Source organism: Leptodactylus fuscus, chromosome 7 (assembly GCF_031893055.1).
Source record: "Leptodactylus fuscus isolate aLepFus1 chromosome 7, aLepFus1.hap2, whole genome shotgun sequence".
Classification (NCBI taxonomy): domain Eukaryota; kingdom Metazoa; phylum Chordata; class Amphibia; order Anura; family Leptodactylidae; genus Leptodactylus; species Leptodactylus fuscus.
The window spans coordinates 149,019,278-149,043,836 of NC_134271.1; the positions used below are offsets into that span (position 1 = coordinate 149,019,278).

Here is a 24,559-nt window from a genome sequence, read left to right on the forward strand (position 1 = left end):
TGCGGTATACAGTTCCCTGTGCACAGTACCACTTCTCCTGACCTGTATACTGGGTGTACTATATGCGGTATACAGTTCCCTGTGCACAGTACCACTTCTCCTGACCTGTGTACTGGGTGTACTATATGCGGTATACAGTTCCCTGTGCACAGTACCACTTCTCCTGACCTGTGTACTGGGTGTACTATATGCGGTATACAGTTCCCTGTGCACAGTACCACTTCTCCTGACCTGTATACTAGGTGTACTATATGCGGTATACGGTTCCCTGTGCACAGTACTTCTCCTGACCTGTATACTGGGTGTAGTACATGTTTTGGGTATTAGGGCTGTCAGTTTAGATAATGATCGCCCCCGTGGCTCTGGCGGCCCCGCTGAGTCAGGGTGTTGTCTGAAGCCAATTAACTGTTTGTGGGCAGCCGAGAAGACGCAGTTTGGAAGGTGACGGCTACGTCTCAGCTGATGACTTCAGGGGGTACTAAGAAGATTTACTAAGGACTCTCTCCAAGCCACACTCGGTGTGTATACAGGGGTGTACTTTATATACAGGGGGGTACTTAATATACAGGGGGTACTTAATATGGAGGCCGACCATGCACCATTTATAGGGCACCAGGGGAGAGAACCTGCACATGAATGTGACCCCAGGGGTGCTGGAATTGCCCAGGTCATATAGATGGGATGGGGGGGGGGGGACACTGGGCTTGTCACAGGTGCGGTGTAATAATGTAACATCTGAAAGGGGCCATATAAGCATGCCGCTATCTATATGATGTGTGCATGTACATTGTGTGTGGTATTGCGGTATTTAGTATGATTACTATGGCGCTGCATCATTCTTGTTATGTTATGTGTTATGCACGGTATAGTGATACTATTTATGTACATTACAGATGTATTCACTTGTGTTATGCTGTGTATGGCAGTATTATTTATGTGTTATACGACGGTAATCTCTATAAGGTGGCATTATTTATGCATTGTTGGGTGATATTATTTTTTACTACATAGTGGTATTATTTCTGCACTGTATAGTGGCATTTATGGGTTGTATGCTAATATCATTTTTCCTTTGATATTTTTTACTGTAAGGTATTTATGCACTATTGTGAATTTTTTTTAATGTACATTGATATTATTTCTGCACTGTATGGTTGTATTATTTATGCACTGTATGGTTGTATTATTTATATACTGTAAGGTGATGTTATTCATATATGAAAAAGTTCTATGCTTTATACACTATGTTTTGTGTTATTTATGCACTATGTGGATTTCTTTACTTTATGGTGATATGCACTGCAAGGTTGTATCATGTATGCACTATGCGGTGGTATTATTTAGGCCCTGTAAATCACAGTTTCTTTTCCTTTGTATAGCGCTGATAATTACTATTATACAGTATGGTGACATTTTCACACATCCCTTGTGGTATAAAGACACTCATCATATATATCATATACTGAAACTACCTTAACCCAGGCCATTATAATGATCTGTTAACTCAAAGATTCACAACATGCTTCTCCGCTAGGCCTGTGTCCTCCGCTAGGCCTGTGTGCTCCGCTAGGCCTGTGTCCTCCGCTAGGCCCGTGTCCTCCGCTAGACCCGTGTCCTCCGCTAGGCCCGTGTCCTCCGCTAGGCCCTTGTCCTCCGCTAGGCCCGTGTCCTCCGCTAGGCCCGTGTCCTCCGCTAGACCCGTGTCCTCCGCTAGGCCCGTGTCCTCCGCTAGGCCCGTGTCCTCCGCTAGGCCCGTGTCCTCCGCTAGGCCCGTGTCCTCCGCTAGACCCGTGTCCTCCGCTAGGCCCGTGTCCTCCGCTTGGCCCGTGTCCTCCGCTAGGCCTGTTTCCTCCGCTAGCCCTATCTTCTATTACACCTGTCCTCTGCCCTCATTGCTCCATCCTGAGATGTTACATTTCTCCATTTACACCTTTGTCCTGGGATAACCTCCAGAGTCCCATAACTCTCAGTCCCACCTCTAGGGTGACGACTCTCAGATTTACCTAACTGACCCCAATGTCGCCTCTCTCTGCTATCCAGAGTCCCAGCCCTATCAGCTGTATTCTACCTCTTCTTTTGGACATTGAGGAAACTGGATTTATCATCTTTCCCCATCTCTCTCAGCTCCACCAACCTATCAGTCGCAGTTAATGGTCACGCACTTCACCTCAGTCTCACAAGTCTGCTGCTGTAGCCCTTACCACCCCCTGCCCCCACTTTTGCATCAACAAAAATACCAATACCCGGCCTTACCCCCTTCCGTGTAGACTACTACAACATCCATCTCTGAGACATCATAATAATAATAATAATAATTAGAGATGAGCGAACACTAAAATGTTCGAGGTTCGAAATTCGATTCGAACAGCCGCTCACTGTTCGAGTGTTCGAATGGGTTTTCGAACCCCATTATAGTCTATGGGGAACATATACTCGTTAAGGGGGAAACCCAAATCCGTGTCTGGAGGGTCACCAAGTCCACTATGACACCCCAGGAAATGATACCAACACCCTGGAATGACACTGGGACAGCAGGGGAAGCATGTCTGGGGGCATAAAAGTCACTTTATTTCATGGAAATCCCTGTCAGTTTGCGATTTTCGCAAGCTAACTTTTCCCCATAGAAATGCATTGGCCAGTGCTGATTGGCCAGAGTACGGAACTCGACCAATCAGCGCTGGCTCTGCTGGAGGAGGCGGAGTCTAAGATCGCTCCACACCAGTCTCCATTCAGGTCCAACCTTAGACTCCGCCTCCTCCGGCAGAGCCAGCGCTGATTGGCCGAAGGCTGGCCAATGCATTCCTATGCGAATGCAGAGACTTAGCAGTGCTGAGCCAGTTCTGCTCAACTACACCTCTGATGCACACTCGGCACTGCTACATCAGATGTAGCAATCTGATGTAGCAGAGCCGAGGGTGCACTAGAACCACTGTGCAAAATCAGTTCACGCTAATAGAATGCATTGGCCAGCGCTGATTGGCCAGAGTACGGAACTCGACCAATCAGCGCTGGCTCTGCTGGAGGAGGCGGAGTCTAAGATCGCTCCAAACCAGTCTCCATTCTGGTCCGACCTTAGACTCCGCCTCCTCCAGCAGAGCCAGCGCTGATTGGCCGAATTCCGTACTCTGGCCAATCAGTGCTGGCCAATGCATTCTATTGGCGTGATGAAGCAGTGCTGAATGTGTGTGTTTAGCTCAACTACATCGGTGGAGTAGTTGAGCTAAGCACACAGATTCAGCTCTGCTTCAATCAGCGCTGGCCAATGCATTCTATTAGCTTGATGAAGCAGAGTGTGCACAAGGGTTCAAGCGCACCCTCGGCTCTGATGTAGCAGAGCCGAGGCTGCACAAGGGTTCAAGCGCACCCTCGGCTCTGATGTAGCAGAGCCGAGGGTGCACTTGAACCCTTGTGCACCCTCGGCTCTGCTACATCAGAGCCGAGGGTGCGCTTGAACCCTTGTGCAGCCTCGGCTCTGCTACATCAGAGCCGAGGGTGCTCTTGAACCCTTGTGCACACTCTGCTTCATCAAGCTAATAGAATGCATTGGCCAGCACTGATTGGCCAGAGTACGGAATTCGGCCAATCAGCGCTGGCCAATGCATCCCTATGGGAAAAAGTTTATCTCACAAAAATTGAAGCAGAATTGAATTGCTGATTGAAGCAGAGCTGAATCTGTGTGCTTAGCTCAACTACTCCACCAGTGTAGTTGAGCTAAACACACACATTCAGCACTGCTTCATCACGCCAATAGAATGCATTGGCCAGCACTGATTGGCCAGAGTACGGAATTCGGCCAATCAGCGCTGGCTCTGCTGGAGGAGGCGGAGTCTAAGGTCGGACCAGAATGGAGACTGGTGTGGAGCGATCTTAGACTCCGTCTCCTCCAGCAGAGCCAGCACTGATTGGCCAGAGTACGGAATTCGGCCAATCAGCGCTGGCCAATGCATCCCTATGGGAAAAAGTTTATCTCACAAAAATCACAATTACACACCCGATAGAGCCCCAAAAAGTTATTTTTAATAACATTCCCCCCTAAATAAAGGTTATCCCTAGCTATCCCTGCCTGTACAGCTATCCCTGTCTCATAGTCACAAAGTTCACATTCTCATATGACCCGGATTTGAAATCCACTATTCGTCTAAAATGGAGGTCACCTGATTTCGGCAGCCAATGACTTTTTCCAATTTTTTTCAATGCCCCCGGTGTCGTAGTTCCTGTCCCACCTCCCCTGCGCTGTTATTGGTGCAAAAAAGGCGCCAGGGAAGGTGGGAGGGGAATCGAATTTTGGCGCACTTTACCACGCGGTGTTCGATTCGATTCGAACATGGCGAACACCCTGATATCCGATCGAACATGTGTTCGATAGAACACTGTTCGCTCATCTCTAATAATAATAATAATAATAATAATAATAATATATTTTATTTATATAGCGCCAACATATTCTGCAGCGCTGTATAATTTGTAGGGACTGGGACTGAGGGCCCTGCTCACAAGAGCTTACAATCTATGAGGTAGAGGGGTGACACAAGAGGTAGCAGGGGCGGCATTGCTTATACAGGGGGTCAGACACTTTTGTAATAGAGGTGACTGTCATTACACAAACATAAAACTGTATGAGCCGTCACCAGTCGTGTCCTGTAACATGTGGATGGAGCTTGGACAGATAAAGTTATCCTGAGATGACATCATATCATGTGGGGAAATGTGGGAGCGGGGACAGAGGAGGGTTAAGGGTGTACGTTAGAAATTGTGATAGGCCTGTCTGATAAGATGCGTCTTTAGTTTGCATTTGAAACTGTAGAAATTGGGAGTTAATCTGATTGTCCGGGGTAGAGCATTCCAGAGAAGTGGTGCAGCTCGGGAGAAGTCTTGTATACGAGCGGGGGAGGTTGTGATAATAGAGGATGTAAGTGTTAGGTCATTGAGTGAGCGGAGAACACGGGTTGGGCGGTAGACAGAGATGAGGGAGGAAATGTATGGAGGTGCGGCATTATGGAGAGCCTTGTGGATGAGAGTAATAACTTTATATTTTATTCTATAATGAATAGGCAGCCAATGTAGCGACCGGCACAGGCCGGAGGCATCGCTGTAGTGACTGGCACAGGCCGGAGGCCTCGCTGTAGTGACTGGCACAGGCCGGAGGCATCGCTGTAGTGACTGGCACAGGCCGGAGGCATCGCTGTAGTGACTGGCACAGGCCAAAGGCATCGCTGTAGTGACTGGCACAGGCCGGAGGCATCGCTGTAGTGACTGGCACAGGCCGGAGGCCTCGCTGTAGTGACTGGCACAGGCCGGAGGCCTCGCTGTAGTGACTGGCACAGGCCGGAGGCATCGCTGTAGTGACTGGCACAGGCCGGAGGCCTCGCTGTAGTGACTGGCACAGGCCGGAGGCATCGCTGTAGCGTCTAGACATTCTCAGCGTCTTCACATTGAATACTTTGTGCTAATCTGAGCCATTCCTAACTCTGCCGCTTGGTGCCCAGTCTTTGGTTATTTTACCCTTGCCCTTGTTCTCCTTTGACTTTACCCAATTTCTTCATAACACAAATTCTATTCAAAATGTTATCATATTAGACCGTCCGACCTGCCCCTTCTACATCTTCTGATACCTCCCAGCAGGTCCATCTCTTGTCCTCTCCTTACATACATCTCTGACCTTCCAATACCTCTTTACTAAAGATGGCTGAACCTCACGAGATTCGGTTCAATGAATATTCATGAGTTTTGGCATTGTAGTTCGGCACGACCTGGAAGTGCTTTTCAAGCCATAGGGTATAATAGGTAGAGGCCCAGGGCAGGTGAGTATAATAACAAGAAGTTACACTCACTTTGCTTCACCCTTCCTGGGCCTGCGGTGGCCGGTGGATCCTGAGCTTCCTCTCCAGACCTCTTCCATCCTCTGACTGATATCACATGCCCCGTAGTCACCGCTGAGACCTGCTTGCCCAGGGAAGGTGAGGCTAAAGTGAGTATAACTTTGTTATTTTTACTCACCTCCCCTGGGCCTCCACTTATTATACTCCAGAGTAACATAGTGTTTCATTCACTATATATCCCCTCCATAGATCTCTGACCTAATGTACTGATATTTCCTTGCGTATAATCTCCAGTCCACAACCTCTCCATACGCCTGCAATCTCCTGATCCCTCCGCACAAGTTAGCAGGCACGATGCCATTGCTTACTGCGTATAGTGAGTGGGGTTTGCTAGTTCATGTCCTTTATAATGTGTGTGACCGTGCGATAAGACTTGGCAATGTTTTATGTGACAACCATGTTAAAGCATATAAAGTCTTAAAGGGATCTGCTCCAGTAAGTGGTTTATTACGTACCAAACACATTTTTCTTTTGTTTTTCCATAGAAGGGGCTGAAAAGCCGCCACCACCTCCACCACCATGTCTTACCAAAAGGAGTTGGAGAAGTATCGGGACATAGATGAAGATGAGATCATGCGGGGAATGTCGGCAGAGGAGTTGGCTCAACTGGACTTAGAGCTTCAAGAGATGGACCCTGAGGTACCGATACTAGAACCAGGAGTCTAATCCTTGTCTGGAGTTCATGAACCTGGAAGTCCTTCATATTTCTAAAAACAGCTCTGCAGAGCACTGGGGTCTCTTCTGTCAACTCCCGTAATGGACTCTTACCGATAATCCATTTGTTTATATAGTAGACAGTATTGTAGTAGTTATATTCTTGTACATAGGAGCAGTATTATAGTAGTTATATTCTTGTACATAGGAGGTAGTATTATAGTAGTTATATTCTTGTACATAGGAGTAGTATTATAGTAGTTATATTCTTGTACATAGGAGCAGTATTATAGTAGTTATATTCTTGTACATACGAGGTAGTATTATAGTAGTTATATTCTTGTACATAGGAGTAGTATTATAGTAGTTATATTCTTGTACATAGGAGTAGTATTATAGTAGTTATATTCTTGTACATAGGAGGTAGTATTATAGTAATTATATTCTTGTACATAGGAGGTAGTATTATAGTAGTTATATTCTTGTACATAGGAGGTAGTATTATAGTAGTTATATTCTTGTACATAGGAGCAGTATTATAGTAGTTATATTCTTGTACATACGAGGTAGTATTATAGTAGTTATATTCTTGTACATAGGAGCAGTATTATAGTAGTTATATTCTTGTACATAGGAGCAGTATTATAGTAGTTATATTCTTGTACATAGGAGTAGTATTATAGTAGTTATATTCTTGTACATAGGAGTAGTATTATAGTAGTTATATTCTTGTACATAGGAGCAGTATTATAGTAGTTATATTCTTGTACGTAGCAGTACTATTATAGTAGTTATATTCTTGTACATAGGAGGTAGTATTATAGTAGTTATATTCTTGTACGTAGCAGTACTATTATAGTAGTTATATTCTTGTACATAGGAGTAGTAGTATAGTAGTTATATTCTTGTACATAGGAGTAGTATTATAGTAGTTATATTCTTGTACATGGGAGTAGTATTATAGTAGTTATATTATTGTACATGGGAGTAGTATTATAGTAGTTATATTCTTGTACATAGGAGTAGTATTATAGTAGTTATATTCTTGTACATAGGAGTAGTATTATAGTAGTTATATTCTTGTACATAGGAGCAGTATTATAGTAGTTATATTCTTGTACATAGGAGTAGTATTATAGTAGTTATATTCTTGTACATAGGAGTAGTATTATAGTAGTTATATTCTTGTACATGGGAGTAGTATTATAGTAGTTATATTCTTGTACATAGGAGTAGTATTATAGTAGTTATATTCTTGTACATAGGAGTAGTATTATAGTAGTTATATTCTTGTACATAGGAGCAGTATTATAGTAGCTATATTCTTGTACATAGGAGGTAGTATTATAGTAGTTATATTCTTGTACATAGGAGGTAGTATTACAGTAGTTATATTCTTGTACATAGGAGTAGTATTATAGTAGTTATATTCTTGTACATAGGAGTAGTATTATAGTAGTTATATTCTTGTACATAGGAGTAGTATTATAGTAGTTATATTCTTGTACATAGGAGGTAGTATTATAGTAGTTATATTCTTGTACATAGGAGGTAGTATTACAGTAGTTATATTCTTGTACATAGGAGTAGTATTATAGTAGTTATATTCTTGTACATAGGAGCAGTATTATAGTAGTTATATTCTTGTACATAGGAGCAGTATTATAGTAGTTATATTCTTGTACATAGGAGTAGTATTATAGTAGTTATATTCTTGTACATAGGAGTAGTATTATAGTAGTTATATTCTTGTACATAGGAGTAGTATTATAGTAGTTATATTCTTGTACATAGGAGCAGTATTATAGTAGTTATATTCTTGTACATAGGAGCAGTATTATAGTAGTTATATTCTTGTACATAGGAGTAGTATTATAGTAGTTATATTCTTGTACATAGGAGGTAGTATTATAGTAGTTATATTCTTGTACATAGGAGGTAGTATTACAGTAGTTATATTCTTGTACATAGGAGTAGTATTATAGTAGTTATATTCTTGTACATAGGAGTAGTATTATAGTAGTTATATTCTTGTACATAGGAGATAGTATTATAGTAGTTATATTCTTGTACATAGGGGGCAGTATTTTGTTAATTTAGGACTCATGTTAATATTAGTGATGCATGGACTTGCCCTTTAGATTACTACTATATTGGGCACTTATCAGTAAGCTCAGATTTTGTCATAGATGTAACAATTTCATATATTCCTTTCCATGATACCACAGAACATTCTCCTCCCTGCCGGGTTACGCCAAAAAAACCAAACCACGAAGAACCCCACAGGTCCTCTAGACAGAGATGCCCTCTTACATCATCTGGAGAAGGAGGCTCTGGATGTGAAGGAGCGAGAAGACCTTGTCCCATTTACCGGGGAGAAGAAGGGTATGTTATATCTTTACCAAGGGCAGCCTGCTATGTTCTACTATATTCCCGGGCTTGCCCACAATCCGTCCTTTTCATTAACATTGTCCATCCTAGTATCTACAGAGAGTGTAACTTCTGCTCGGCCCCTTCATTCCCCCCACCCCTGCAGGGTTGGACAGGGACAGGCATAGACAGGTGCAGGCTATATTCGCTCTGCTGAATCCACTGACTCCCTTCTCCACTTTAGTGAAATGACTTATACAATGTATACACATATAAGATAAGTGTACTTGTATTCATGTATTGGCATAGCCATATTGTCTCCAGTCATAGCCAGGAATACACATCACACTATGCTGTGTCTCTTCTCCTATTTAGGCTGAGTGGGGTTCTGCTTTAAGGAGGATCCAACCAACTGTACCTACAGCTTTGGATGTGACTAGAGTGTGACTATTCAGGTTATCAATCCTCATTTATAATTTCTTCTCACAACAGGAAAACCCTTTATCCCAAAGCAAGCTAAGAGGGAGATCCCTAAAGAGGAGCAGATCACCCTAGAGCCGGAACTGGAGGAGGCCTTAGCCAACGCCACTGACGCCGAGATGTGCGACATTGCAGGTAGGAGCCACGTGGATGACCTATGGAGCTCTAACCTAATCATCCCTGGGTGCCATTTACCAAAACCATGACCGTGGGGCCAGGGTCTATTGGGCTGGCCCCATGTTCACAGCCATATCATCAGCTGATTCTGGTGCAATTGGAATTTTTTCTCTAGCCCCCACCATTCCCGAGCAATCAGTTCAACATCCAGTATCGTAATTAGGCTCTCTACTGTCAGGTGGGGCGTCTTGGGATGGAGCAGACAGTGTGGGACCGCCCACCTAACAATAGAGTATTGGGTGATGAAACTAATGGAAATGATTGCTTGGGAACCGTGGGGCTAGAGAAAAAATTTCAACTGCTCTGGAATCAGTGGAGCGCCACCTATTGAAGAAAGTAAAAAGTTGAAGGTGGTGGTGGAGGTGGTAAAAGGAAAAGCGTATTCTAAGTCCATCGTATAAGGGAAGAAGTAGAGATGAGTGAACTGGTTCAGATCGATCTAGGTTCAACCCGAATTTTCCAAAATTTATTTTTTTGCCCAAATGCAAAACTTTGGTGCCAAATGGAAGTGAAATTATTATACTTGGGGTCGCTTCAAACCCCAGAAAATATCAAGTGGAGGGCAGGGGAGGTTTAAAAAGTCACCTCTTCTGCCGGCGTCTGGTGCTCTCTCTGGGGCCTCTTCCGGCCTCCTGAGTGATGTCATGTTCTTCGGGCCACGACCCATGTGACTGCTAAGGACCAATCACAGGCCTGAGTAATGATCCTGGGCACATGATGTCACACAGGAGGCTGGAAGGGGACACAGCCGGATTACTGGACACCGTAGGGATGCCCAGAAAAGGTAAGTGAATACATTTTTGTTATATTTTACACCTCCCATGGGTCTCCATCTATTATACGCTGGGGTCTGAAGAGATCCCAGTGTATAATAATTTGTATTCCGGTTTTGTCCAAACAAGTTTGGACTGAAATGAACCGAAGGGTTGACTCATCTGAACCCAAAACGAAACAAAACTTCAGAAGTTTGCCCATCTCTTCCTTTTATGAAGAGTGAGGGGGCAGAAGAGTGAGGGGGCAGAAGACTGAGGAGGCAGAAGAGTGAGGGGGCAGAAGAGTGAGGGGGCAGAAGAATGAGGGGGCAGAAGAGTGAGGAGGCAGAAGAGTGAGGGGGCAGAAGACTGAGGAGGCAGAAGAGTGAGGAGGCAGAAGAGTGAGGGGGCAGAAGACTGAGGAGGCAGAAGAGTGAGGGGGCAGAAGAGTGAGGGGGCAGAAGAATGAGGGGGCAGAAGAGTGAGGAGGCAGAAGAGTGAGGAGGCAGAAGAGTGAGGGGGCAGAAGAGTGAGGGGGCAGAAGAATGAGGGGGCAGAAGAGTGAGGAGGCAGAAGAGTGAGGGGGCAGAAGACTGAGGAGGCAGAAGAGTGAGGGGGCAGAAGAGTGAGGGGGCAGAAGAGTGAGGGGGCAGAAGACTGAGGAGGCAGAAGAGTGAGGAGGCAGAAGAGTGAGGGGGCAGAAGACTGAGGAGGCAGAAGAGTGAGGGGGCAGAAGAGTGAGGGGGCAGAAGAATGAGGGGGCAGAAGAGTGAGGAGGCAGAAGAGTGAGGGGGCAGAAGACTGAGGAGGCAGAAGAGTGAGGGGGCAGAAGAGTGAGGGGGCAGAAGAGTGAGGGGGCAGAAGACTGAGGAGGCAGAAGAGTGAGGGGGCAGAAGAGTGAGGGGGCAGAAGAGTGAGGGGGCAGAAGAGTGAGGGGGCAGAAAAGTGAGGGGGCAGAAGACTGAGGAGGCAGAAGAATGAGGAGGCAGAAGAGTGAGGGGGCGGAAGAGTGAGGGGGCGGAAGAGTGAGGGGGCAGAAGACTGAGGAGGCAGAAGAGTGAGGGGGCGGAAGAGTGAGGGGGCAGAAGACTGAGGGGGCAGAAGACTGAGGGGGCAGAAGAGTGAGGGGGCAGAAGAGTGAGGGGGCAGAAGACTGAGGAGGCAGAAGAGTGAGGGGGCAGAAGACTGAGGAGGCAGAAGAGTGAGGGAGCAGAAGAGTGAGGGGGCGTAAGAGCGCGGGGACATGTCACACTCATCCTACGGGCACTTGCGGTGGGATGAGTACAAGATATTAATGTAGCTGGCGAGGTCCGCGGTGATTCAGGAGGTTATACTCCAGGTTATGATCTAGTTCTTCAGACTCGAGTGTCAGAAGCTCAGATGTGACCTCGCTGAGGAGCTATGCCCGTCTCCTGGAGACCTCACGATGAAACACCTCCAGAGACAGTGACGTGAACCCTAACTGAGAGGCACACTGGTATTACTCATGTAAACCAAGCTTTAGAAAAGCAAACTGTTTAGGTATTCGCCGATATAGTAGAGCTAGTTGGTAACTTGGCTCCCTTCAGCATGATAATACAATGTACTTTCTGTCGTATTACATAGGACTACAGTTAATAGGGGTTGTCCGCGAATTGGACAAAACATGGAGGAGGCCTGGGGAGGTGTGACATAAAAAGAAAAGTGCTCCCTTGTCCACATCCTTCCTCTTTTCTGCCGCTGCTGTCCAGTCTGTCTTGTGCTGTATCCTCGCCTCCTCAGTGGCCTCAGCAGTGGCTGGAAAGTGAGTGATGTCACCGATCCCTCTCCAGCGACCACTGAGTCCACTGATTGGAGGAGGATGGGGGAGTCATGTGAGGAGCCGGACTTCCGACAACAAGGGCACGGCACAAGACCGAACCAACAGCGGTGGTGGACAACAGAGCGCTGGTGACAGGTGAGTATTTTCATTTTGGTTTTTGTAAACCCCCCCCTGGCTTCCTCCGTGGCATTTCCAATTCCTGGACAACCCCTTTAAAGGGAACCCATCATGTGAACCCAGTCTTACAGATACATAGGTTAGGGTCACCTGAAAGAAATTGTGTTTTACACTTGTCAATCATTTTCGCCTTTGCTGAGAAACACAACACAGCAAGGACGCTGGCATTGCTCCAAAGACTTAATATGCATATTGACAAAAAGAGTGATATCTTGCTAATGGAGACAGAGGGGGAAACACTTTTTGATTTAGGTAACACTAACCTATCTATCTGCAGGACTGGGATTATATACTGGGATCAGGTGACACTAACCTATCTATCTGCAGGGCTGGGGCGATATGCTGGTTCTGGTGACACTAACCTATCTATCTGCAGGGCTGGGGTGATATGCTGGGTCTGGTGACAGTAACCTATCTATCTGCAGGACTGGGGTGATATGCTGGTTCTGGTGACACTAACCTATCTATCTGCAGGGCTGGGGTGATATGCTTGTTCTGGTGACAGTAACCTATCTATCTGCAGGGCTGGGGTGATAAGCTGGTTCTGGTGACACTAACCTATCTATCTGCAGGGCTGGGGTGATAAGCTGGTTCTGGTGACACTAACCTATCTATCTGCAGGGCTGGGGTGATATGCTGGGTCTGGTGACAGTAACCTATCTATCGGCAGGGCTGGGGTGATATGCTGGGTCTGGTGACAGTAACCTATCTATCTGCAGGGCTGGGGTGATATGCTGGGTCTGGTGACAGTAACCTATCTATCTGCAGGACTGGGGTGATATGCTGGTTCTGGTGACACTAACCTATCTATCTGCAGGGCTGGGGTGATATGCTTGTTCTGGTGACAGTAACATATCTATCTGCAGGGCTGGGGTGATATGCTTGTTCTGGTGACAGTAACCTATCTATCTGCAGGGCTGGGGTGATATGCTTGTTCTGGTGACAGTAACCTATCTATCTGCAGGGCTGGGGTGATATGCTTGTTCTGGTGACAGTAACCTATCTATCTGCAGGGCTGGGGTGATAAGCTGGTTCTGGTGACACTAACCTATCTATCTGCAGGGCTGGGGTGATATGCTGGTTCTGGTGACACTAACCTATCTATCTGCAGGACTGGGATTATATACTGGTTCTGGTGACACTAACCTATCTATCTGCAGGGCTGGGGTGATATGCTGGTTCTGGTGACAGTAACCTATCTATCTGCAGGGCTGGGGTGATATGCTTGTTCTGGTGACAGTAACCTATCTATCTGCAGGGCTGGGGTGATAAGCTGGTTCTGGTGACACTAACCTATCTATCTGCAGGGCTGGGGAGATATGCTGGTTCTGGTGACACTAACCTATCTATCTGCAGGGCTGGGGTGATATGCTGGTTCTGGTGACAGTAACCTATCTATCTGCAGGGCTGGGGTGATATGCTGGTTCTGGTGACAGTAACCTATCTATCTGCAGGGCTGGGGTGATATGCTGGTTCTGGTGACACTAACCTATCTATCTGCAGGGCTGGGGTGATATGCTGGTTCTGGTGACACTAACCTATCTATCTGCAGTGCTGGGGTGATATGTTGGTTCTGGTGACAGTAACCTATCTATCTGCAGGGCTGGGGTGATATGCTGGTTCTGGTGACACTAACCTATCTATCTGCAGGGCTGGGGTGATATGCTGGTTCTGGTGACACTAACCTATCTATCTGCAGGGCTGGGGTGATATGCTGGGTCTGGTGACAGTAACCTATCTATCTGCAGGGCTGGGGTGATATGCTGGTTCTGGTGACAGTAACCTATCTATCTGCAGGGCTGGGGTGATATGCTGGGTCTGGTGACAGTAACCTATCTATCTGCAGGGCTGGGGTGATAAGCTGGTTCAGGTGACACTAACCTATCTATCTGCAGGGCTGGGGTGATATGCTGGTTCTGGTGACACTAACCTATCTATCTGCAGGGCTGGGGTGATATGCTGGGTCTGGTGACAGTAACCTATCTATCTGCAGGACTGGGGTGATATGCTGGTTCTGGTGACACTAACCTATCTATCTGCAGGGCTGGGGTGATATGCTTGTTCTGGTGACAGTAACCTATCTATCTGCAGGGCTGGGGTGATAAGCTGGTTCTGGTGACACTAACCTATCTATCTGCAGGGCTGGGGTGATAAGCTGGTTCTGGTGACACTAACCTATCTATCTGCAGGGCTGGGGTGATATGCTGGGTCTGGTGACAGTAACCTATCTATCTGCAGGGCTGGGGTGATATGCTGGTTCTGGTGACAGTAACCTATCTATCTGCAGGGCTGGGGTGATAAGCTGGTTCAGGTGACACTAACCTATCTATCTGCAGGGCTGGGGTGATATGCTGGTTCTGGTGACACTAACCTATCTATCTGCAGGGCTGGGGTGATATGCTGGTTCTGGTGACACTAACCTATCTGCAGGGCTGGGGTGATATGCTGGTTCTGGTGACAGTAACCTATCTATCTGCAGGGCTGGGGTGATATGCTGGGTCTGGTGACAGTAACCTATCTATCTGCAGGGCTGGGGTGATATGCTGGTTCTGGTGACAGTAACCTATCTATCTGCAGGGCTGGGGTGATAAGCTGGTTCAGGTGACACTAACCTATCTATCTGCAGGGCTGGGGTGATATGCTGGTTCTGGTGACACTAACCTATCTATCTGCAGGGCTGGGGTGATATGCTGGGTCTGGTGACAGTAACCTATCTATCTGCAGGACTGGGGTGATATGCTGGTTCTGGTGACACTAACCTATCTATCTGCAGGGCTGGGGTGATATGCTTGTTCTGGTGACAGTAACCTATCTATCTGCAGGGCTGGGGTGATAAGCTGGTTCTGGTGACACTAACCTATCTATCTGCAGGGCTGGGGTGATAAGCTGGTTCTGGTGACACTAACCTATCTATCTGCAGGGCTGGGGTGATATGCTGGGTCTGGTGACAGTAACCTATCTATCTGCAGGGCTGGGGTGATATGCTGGTTCTGGTGACAGTAACCTATCTATCTGCAGGGCTGGGGTGATAAGCTGGTTCAGGTGACACTAACCTATCTATCTGCAGGGCTGGGGTGATATGCTGGTTCTGGTGACACTAACCTATCTATCTGCAGGGCTGGGGTGATATGCTGGTTCTGGTGACACTAACCTATCTGCAGGGCTGGGGTGATATGCTGGTTCTGGTGACACTAACCTATCTATCTGCAGGGCTGGGGTGATATGCTGGTTCTGGTGACACTAACCTATCTATCTGCAGGGCTGGGGTGATATACTGGTTCTGGTGACACTAACCTATCTATCTGCAGGGCTGGGGTGATATGCTGGTTCTGGTGACAGTAACCTATCTATCTGCAGGGCTGGGGTGATATGCTGGTTCTGGTGACACTAACCTATCTATCTGCAGGGCTGGGGTGATATGCTGGTTCTGGTGACACTAACCTATCTATCTGCAGGGCTGGGGTCATATTCTGGTTCTGGTGACACTAACCTATCTATCTGCAGGGCTGGGGTGATATGCTGGTTCTGGTGACACTAACCTATCTATCTGCAGGGCTGGGGTGATATACTGGGATCAGGTGACACTAACCTATCTATCTGCAGGGCTGGGGTGATATGCTGGTTCTGGTGACACTAACCTATCTATCTGCAGGGCTGGGGTGATATGCTGGTTCTGGTGACACTAACCTATCTATCTGCAGGGCTGGGGTCATATTCTGGTTCTGGTGACACTAACCTATCTATCTGCAGGGCTGGGGTCATATTCTGGTTCTGGTGACACTAACCTATCTATCTGCAGGGCTGGGGTGATATGCTGGTTCTGGTGACACTAACATATCTATCTGCAGGGCTGGGGTGATATGCTGGTTCTGGTGACACTAACCTATCTATCTGCAGGGCTGGGGTGATATGCTGGTTCTGGTGACACTAACCTATCTATCTGCAGGGCTGGGGTGATATGCTGGTTCTGGTGACACTAACCTATCTATCTGCAGGGCTGAGGACATATTCTGGTTCTGGTGACACTAACCTATCTATCTGCAGGGCTGGGGTGATATGCTGGTTCTGGTGACACTAACCTATCTATCTGCAGGGCTGGGGTGATATACTGGGATCAGGTGACACTAACCTATCTATCTGCAGGGCTGGGGTGATATGCTGGTTCTGGTGACACTAACCTATCTATCTGCAGGGCTGGGGTGATATGCTGGTTCTGGTGACACTAACCTATCTATCTGCAGGGCTGGGGTCATATTCTGGTTCTGGTGACACTAACCTATCTATCTGCAGGGCTGGGGTCATATTCTGGTTCTGGTGACACTAACCTATCTATCTGCAGGGCTGGGGTGATATGCTGGTTCTGGTGACACTAACATATCTATCTGCAGGGCTGGGGTGATATGCTGGTTCTGGTGACACTAACATATCTATCTGCAGGGCTGGGGTGATATGCTGGTTCTGGTGACACTAACCTATCTATCTGCAGGGCTGGGGTGATATGCTGGTTCTGGTGACAGTAACCTATCTATCTGCAGGGCTGGGGTGATATGCTGGTTCTGGTGACTATAACCTATCTATCGGCAGGGCTGGGGTGATATGCTGGTCCTGGTGACACTAACCTATCTATCTGCAGGGCTAGGGTGATATGCTGGTTCTGGTGACACTAACCTATCTATCTGCAGGGCTGGGGCGATATGCTAGTTCTGGTGATACTAACCTATCTATCTGCAGGGCTGGGGCGATATGCTAGTTCTGGTGATACTAACCTATCTATCTGGATCGCTATGCTGAGCACAGGAAATTGCTTTCTTCTCACCTTTGTACAATTCCCATCATCCACCCCATGATCTTTAGGAGTTCCGTTCCGCCCATCCAGTCCTTATGTGCTCCTGATCGTACACTTTCTTCTGCACCAGTAGCTGAGCCCGCACCATTTCTCTCCAGTCAGCAGAACTCCGAGGATTTGGATCCGTGTCAAGTGTTATATTTAGTTTGGGAGGGTGTGAGGCTGAGGGGGTATCTTCTTACGCTGTGTGCTGAGGGTGAGGACATGGTATATTAATCATTTTTTTGTCACAACCAAGCTTTGGTGCCACCAAGAGGGATGATGTGACCCTCCAGTAATTCCTTTGAGAAACATGAGTTACCAAAAAAGTAGCTACTTCTGTATCAGGGCTCAGGTCAGATTTAGATTTTTCATATTACACTCATTGAGAAAAAATATAACGCACCCACCCAAAACTTGTCCTGCGGTTGTATCTCAAGCAGATAGGGAAATGATCAAACACTGGGTCTTGCCACAAGAGGGCATAAAAATGATTCCTCCATTACTCTATAAAAAAGGCTCTCAAAAGCTACTTTTGGGTAGTGTACTTCTTGGTGAGAGATCACTGACTACCAGACATGTCTCCATGACTCATTTGAAGATATTTTGCCCAGTTGACCCTGGAGTATAATAATAACACCAATTGTTGGGGTATGCGGGCCTGGGCCTGCTCAGCCCCGTTTCTGCTCCCTCTTCTGCGTCCTATAGCAGAAGGGAAAGCGGGGGGGGGGGGGGGGGGTAGGTAAATAGGCTGCTACCTGATGGGGATAATTCAGCAGGTAGCGGCCTACCTTGTGGTACCTTGATGGATCCCCACGCTGCTGCCGCTTCCTCTTCCTAGCCCGACAGCGCATAAGATGTCTACGTCTCAGTGCAGGAGGCATGATGACGTCTGATCGTCGCCACCTGCACTGAGACGCAGAGGTCTAAGCTAGCCCAGGACAGTTCCGCTCAGTTTTGTTTCCAGAGCGGCCTGTGTTGGGCTAGTTTAGAAAAAAAAAAAAGTAAAAAAATAAAATGGTGAAATTGCCGCCTCGTCTGAAAGTGCTGCCTGAGGCAGCCGCCTCACTTCGCCTCATTAGAAGTGCAAGTCTTGGTCTAGTTGGAATACGGAGCCCTTGTAATGAGACATGCTGCCCCCTACTGATGTGATGATTGGGAAGCCATCACATAAGACATTCGGTCACCCATAGCAGTGATTCAAGAACACTAACAGCTCCTTGATATGTACAGGACATCCTGTGGCCACATGTGATGTCTTTCTCAGAAGGATAATGCTTCCCCACACACAACAAAGCTTTCCCAGGAATGTATCCACCAGATTACAATATTTCTTGTTCCTTCCTGGTCACCAGATTTATTGCCAATCCAGTATTTATGCACAATAACCTTCTCCTTTGGGTATAATATTGTCTTCACTTCCATAGATCATCATTACCATAACACTGAGAAAGCTTTATCCGATTCTATCAACTTCTTGGTATTATTTTTCAGTGTAATTTTTTAAAATATTTTTTAATTTTTGTAATATTTTTCAGTGTAATTTCTGGCTTTAAATATAGATGGCGGTCATTTATTCTGTACCCATTACTGACTGGCACCATGTATTCTTCTATTGCAGCCATCTTGGGGATGTATACACTGATGAGTAACAAGCAGTATTATGATGCCATCACGTCTGGAATCATTATAAATAAGGAGGGCATCAACAGTAAGTGCAAGAAAGATTTTATCTATCTTAAAAATATTATTTTGGTTTAACCATTTCAACATATAGAAGTATTTCTAGTAATGCTGCTTTATACTGCAGAAGTATATGTGAAAGGATTACCCAATGTATACATTTGACCAATATGTCTATAGATAAACCCATAAGTTGCTATGATAAATAACTATACCGACATTTCTGTAAGGTCGAGTCTCTGTCTCTTCCTCGCAGGTGTTGTACAACCAGACAGATATAAACCTGTCCCGGACGAGCCCCCAAATCCAACAAATGTGGAAGAAACCCTGCAGAAAATAAAGAGCAATGCATCTGACCTGGTGGAAGTGAATCTAAATAATATCCATGTAATTATCCTATAATATATAATGATCTTTAGAACCTTTAATATGTGCTCTTGAATCACTCACCTCCATTTTGCATTATTTTATTACAGGACATTCCCATACCTACGCTAAAGGAAATTTGTGAAGCCATGAAAAGTAACACACATGTGAAGAAGTTCACTTTAGTAGCTACACGCAGTAATGATCCTGTGGCCTATGTAAGTTTTGTCTACTATAGTTATGATGAAACATGATGTGGTTCCATTCACGTGCAGAGCTAGACCAATTAACGGAGTGAAAGATTTATTGATTTTTGTCTGGTATAGCGCCGGTCTTCAGCAAATTTATGAAAAGTAAGACCCACCTCCAGCCCCACCCACTTCCACCTATTCCCAATTGTGCCTTTTTTTTTGCTCACAACAGTCTAATACCCCTATAGCAGCCTTAAGACAGTATCCCCCACAGTTTTATGTCCCCTCCGGTTGCCCCATAAGTATAATGATCCCACCCAGTTACCCCCACAATATAATGTCCCAAAGAAGTTGCCCCACAGTATACATTCCCTCTTCTAGTGCCCCCACAGTATAATGTTCCCCTCCAGTTGCCATCACAGTAAATTTCTTTATTCAGCCTAGGTTTAAGGTCCTAACTAGAGATGAGTGAATAGTATTCAAAACTCTAGTTTCGAATACCCTCGCTCCATAGGAATGAATGGAAGCGGCCGGCGCTTAACCCCTTGGTGTTTGACCACTTCCATTCATTCCTATGGGAGCGAGGTATTCGAAACTACAGTTTCGAATACTATTCGCTGATCTCTAGTCCTAACCCTTTCTAGATAAAACTTTCATTTCTATAATCTGCCAAATTCAGTAATTTACTAGATAGGAGTCCGGGACTCTTCTCAGCTTTGGGCGCATGCGCAATCTGAAGATGTCCAATGTCAAGAAGATGAATTTTTGACAGCTGCATAATAACATCCTGGTGGTTTAGCAGCCCCTAACTTGGTGACAGGTTCTCTTTAATGTGAAGTGCCAGCGTGGGCTTAGGGCCTGAGCCGGCACCCTCGGCGGCGGGTGGCAGCTGTACATACAGATGACAAAGTGCTGCAGCTCTGGGAACAGAACAAGCTTCAATCCTTTAATCTCTTAACCTATTGCCAACATCCACTGTAGTGATTAAAAATATAAAAAAAAACCTGTAAATATATAAAAATTTAAATCCCATTCCTTTCTATAGGGATACATATAAGAATAAATATATAAATAAACCCCCCAGCTATAATAATATAGAAATATGTAAATAATCTAAAATACTATATTCCCTATACTACTGCTACTACTACTACTACTACTACTACTACTACTACTACTACTACTACTAATAATAATAATAATAATAATAATAATAATATATAAATAATACAAAACACTATATTAGCTATAATAATACAAAAATATTTATGGCATATGGTGAACGCCGTAGCAGAAAAAAAAAAATTAGATTTTTTTTTTTTACAATCCCAAACCATTCAGATTTTTTTTCAATACATTGTACATCATATTACATGGTCCCACTAGATAGTACAATTTGTCCACAAAAAAACAAGCCCTCATATGGTTAAGTAAATGGCAAAACAAAAAAGTTATGACTTTTGAAAAGAAAGAAAGTGATTGCGGTAGGGTGGGGGTTAAATAACGCGGTCAATATCGACTGTGACGTCTACGCAATAAGATAATGATAGGGGAGGAGATATCCATCAGTTATCCGATTTGTGTCAAAACAAATTCAAAATCTGAAAATGGGAATAAATATAATTCATTAAAAAATCAAATCTAAAAAAACCCTAAAAAGTATTTTTTTCTTATAAAAAAAATAAAAATAAAAATACCTAAACATATTTTATATTGCTACATCCATAATGACCCAAGTCCCAAAATGTATCCTGTCTCTTATCCTCTGCATGGAATGTTCTAAAAACTGAATATTCATGAAAATTCATCAAATATTGTCTCCCAAAATGGGACCAATATAAGCCGAAAATTGTTCCACAAGAAAACAAGTCCACACACAACTCAAAAAGTTGACAAAGGTGGATTTTTCTTACCCCCTCTGCTTCAAAAAATATAATCAAATTAGAACTCTATGTCCTAAATGGCCCTATTAAAAACTACAACTCATCTTGAAAAAAACAAGCCCCCACATACTATCATGAAGCAAAAGAAATGTCTTTTAGAATGTGACAATCCTTAATCCTGCACGAACACTCAGTACGGTGAGGCTGGGTTCACACAGAGTTTTTTGGACCAGATTTTGATGCAGGAATCCGCCTCAGAATCTGACTCCAAAAAACGCCTCCCTTGGCTAGCGCGACTGTTGCGACATTCCGCTCCAGAATAGGCTCAAATGAATGGGACTAGTCAGGAGGGAGAGTCGCGCCACGGACAGCTGTGGAATCCACGGCAAGGAAGGGAAGCTCGCCTCTTTTTTTCCACGAGTGGGAAGAAACCGCTGGCGGAAAAAGGAAGTGAATAGCTCCCATTGAAGGCGGTTTTTGGAGCCAGACTCTGAGGCGGATTCCGCATCCAAATCGCGTCCAGTGTAAACCCAGCCTAATAGTATAGTGCGGGAGCTGTCCCCGCTACAGTCCTTTTGGGGACCGACTCTACTAGACAGCTAAAATCCAGGAGTAGTGTTTTCTGAATCGGGCAGTTTAACCCCTCAGATGCCGTGATCAGTAGCGGTTACGGAATCTAGATGTATAGGAGATCTCTGTCCCCCTGTGGCAAGATTACAGGGTTCGGAGCGATAGCCATGTCAGCCAGTCAATCAATGGCCTCCTAGCCTTGGACTAATACACAGACAATCATATACTATATACTGAAATACAGAAGAACTGTAGTATAAGGGACCAGGGAATGAAGCATTTAAGTCCCCATGTGGAACAGTAGAGAAAAAATTGTAAAAATTTTCAAAAATCTATAAAAAAAAAATACAAAGTTCAAAAACTCCTTTTCCCATTTTACAAAAAAACCACAAAAAATAAACTAACGTATTAGGTTGGTGCATAAGTCCAAACTATCCAAAAATAATGTTATTTATCCCGTATGCAACGCGATAATGAATGTGGTTCGGTCAACTCGTCCCCTCCAAAAATACTATCAAAACCTTGTATATAACAGAAAACGGTACCGATAAAAACTGCAATTTGTCCTGCAAAAAAAGAGCCGCCACGTAGCTCCGTCAGCAAAATAATCAAAAAGTTCCATCCATCAGAATACGGTGTCCCCAGGCAAATTCTTTATTTTTAAAAAAATTGTCGTTTTATTCAGTAAAAATAATAAAACATAATAAAACCGATTTATATATATGGCATCACCGGAATCGTAATGAGCCAAGGGATCGACATAAAACCAAAAAATAATGACCAAACAATAATGAAAGAATCAAAATTAGAAGTCGCCTACAACTAAAAACACAAATATTGGCACAAACCTTTGATAGAAAACTAAAAAAAGTTGTGAATTTTGAGATATGGAGATAGAAAATACCATGTCCCATCGCCCCAGAATTCAGTTTCACCCACTCATAGATTCCCATTTCTCTACAATTAAATGATGTCCATTTTTACCATAAGACCTAACACAACTTTTTAAAAAAGACCCTGCAATATCTTATCCTTACCCCCAGATGGCAGCACAGACTGCAGCAACCAACAAAGGCTTAAATGTGACCGCAGACAACAGAACACTAAAAATATGTAAAAGAAAAACTAACAATTTCGCAACCGATGTTCCAAATTTGTTAACCCTATAAATGATGCTAAGTCTATAAAAACCCCCATTGGTTCACTCTGGTTATAACGATTTCTGTGATGCGGCCTGACCACGTGGGAGGACGTGGAAATGGCTAGAGTTAGTTTGGTCTTATTCGGGACTTTTTTTTAAAATCAGATTTCTGCAAACCTAACAATAAAAAAAATAAAACAATTTTTTAATACATTGGTCCCATAGTGTCAATATTTCATAATGGAATAGTATAAGAATTTTAAGAGACTTTGTAATATATCTTGTTAACCCCTTAAAGGGATCCTATCATTAAAACTGAATTTTTTTCTGCCTATCACGTAGGAATAGCCTTAAGAAAAGCTATTTGTTTCCTACCTTTAGAAGTCTTTTCCGTGCCACCGTTCGAAATCCCGTTTTTGTTGGTATGCAAATGAGTTGTCTCGCAGCACTGGGGGCGTCCCCAATGCTGCAAGAGAGCTCTCCAGCGCCGCCTCCATCTTCGTCAGGAACGGGTCTTCTTCGCGTCTTCTTCCAACACTGGTGGTCAAACTTCTTCTGGCCTACTGCGCATGCCCACTGGCCAGAAGAAAATGGCCGCTTACACAGTATTGTAAGCAGCCATTTTCTTGTGGCTGTCGGGCATGCGCAGTCGGCTGACCGAGGCCTAGAAGTTTGAAGTCACCGTCGGAAGAAGACGCAAACAAGACCTGTTCCTGAAGAAGATGGAGGCAGTGCTGGAGAGATCTCTCACAGCATTGGGGACGCCCCCAGTGCTGTTTGAGTGCTGAGGACCACCTCCAGTGCTGCGGAGAACTCATTTGGATACCGACGAAAACCAGGTTATATACCGAATGGCAGTGCGGAGAAAACATCTAAAGGTAGGAGAAGAATAGCGTTTCTTAAGGCTATTCCTACATGGTAGGCAGAAAAAATTCTGTTTTAATGATAGGATCCCTTTAATATTATGGGTTGGGGGTCTTTTGTGTGGTACAAATGACACAGTACCTATATTTGATGAGTCCGTGCAATACCAAGTGTGTATTATTACCAAAGAAATTAAGGACTTCCCATCTCCAGGGCTCATTTTTGGCAGGACAAGATGTGTTTTTTATTGGTGCCATTTTGGCAATTGTGTGACATTGTGATCACTCTTTATTGAAATGTTTTTGGGAATAAAATGGTGAAAAATGCTAATTTGGGTTCCATATTTTTATATTTTTACCTGCAGGTCATTGTAAGTCTTAGTTTATCCCCATATTGTCCTCATAGCCAAGAATGGGCTGCAGAATTGTGTTTATTGTGTCCCACTGGAAGTAAGAAGACGTTCCCTGCTCGCTACTGCCAAATAACAATTTTTCCAATTTTTTTGCAGGCTGTTGCCGAAATGCTTAAGGTCAATAAGACTCTTGAGAGCTTAAACATCGAGTCCAACTTCATCTCCAGCGCAGGGATGTTGGCTGTAATTCTAGCCATGAAAGATAATTCTACATTGACTGAACTTAAGGTGGATAACCAGGTAATGTAAAACTCGAAACTTCAATGTGTGGAGAACATACACACTCCATATAGACATTGTCCATGGTCAGACGTGATCCTTCAGTGGTACCATT

The 24,559-nt window shown here is 44.8% G+C and overlaps 1 protein-coding gene across 1 annotated transcript in view; it reads left to right on the forward strand.

Moving 5' to 3' along the window:
- TMOD4 (tropomodulin 4) overlaps nt 1-24,559 on the forward strand; it is a 34,144-nt gene that overhangs the window by 6,683 nt on the left and 2,902 nt on the right. The window contains exons 2-8 of the mRNA XM_075283261.1: nt 6,365-6,518; nt 8,762-8,918; nt 9,396-9,518; nt 18,737-18,826; nt 19,055-19,185; nt 19,275-19,382; nt 24,322-24,465. Of these exons, the coding sequence (XP_075139362.1) occupies nt 6,399-6,518; nt 8,762-8,918; nt 9,396-9,518; nt 18,737-18,826; nt 19,055-19,185; nt 19,275-19,382; nt 24,322-24,465 (873 nt within the window). The 5' untranslated portion in view covers nt 6,365-6,398. The remainder of the gene's footprint in view (nt 1-6,364; nt 6,519-8,761; nt 8,919-9,395; nt 9,519-18,736; nt 18,827-19,054; nt 19,186-19,274; nt 19,383-24,321; nt 24,466-24,559) is intronic.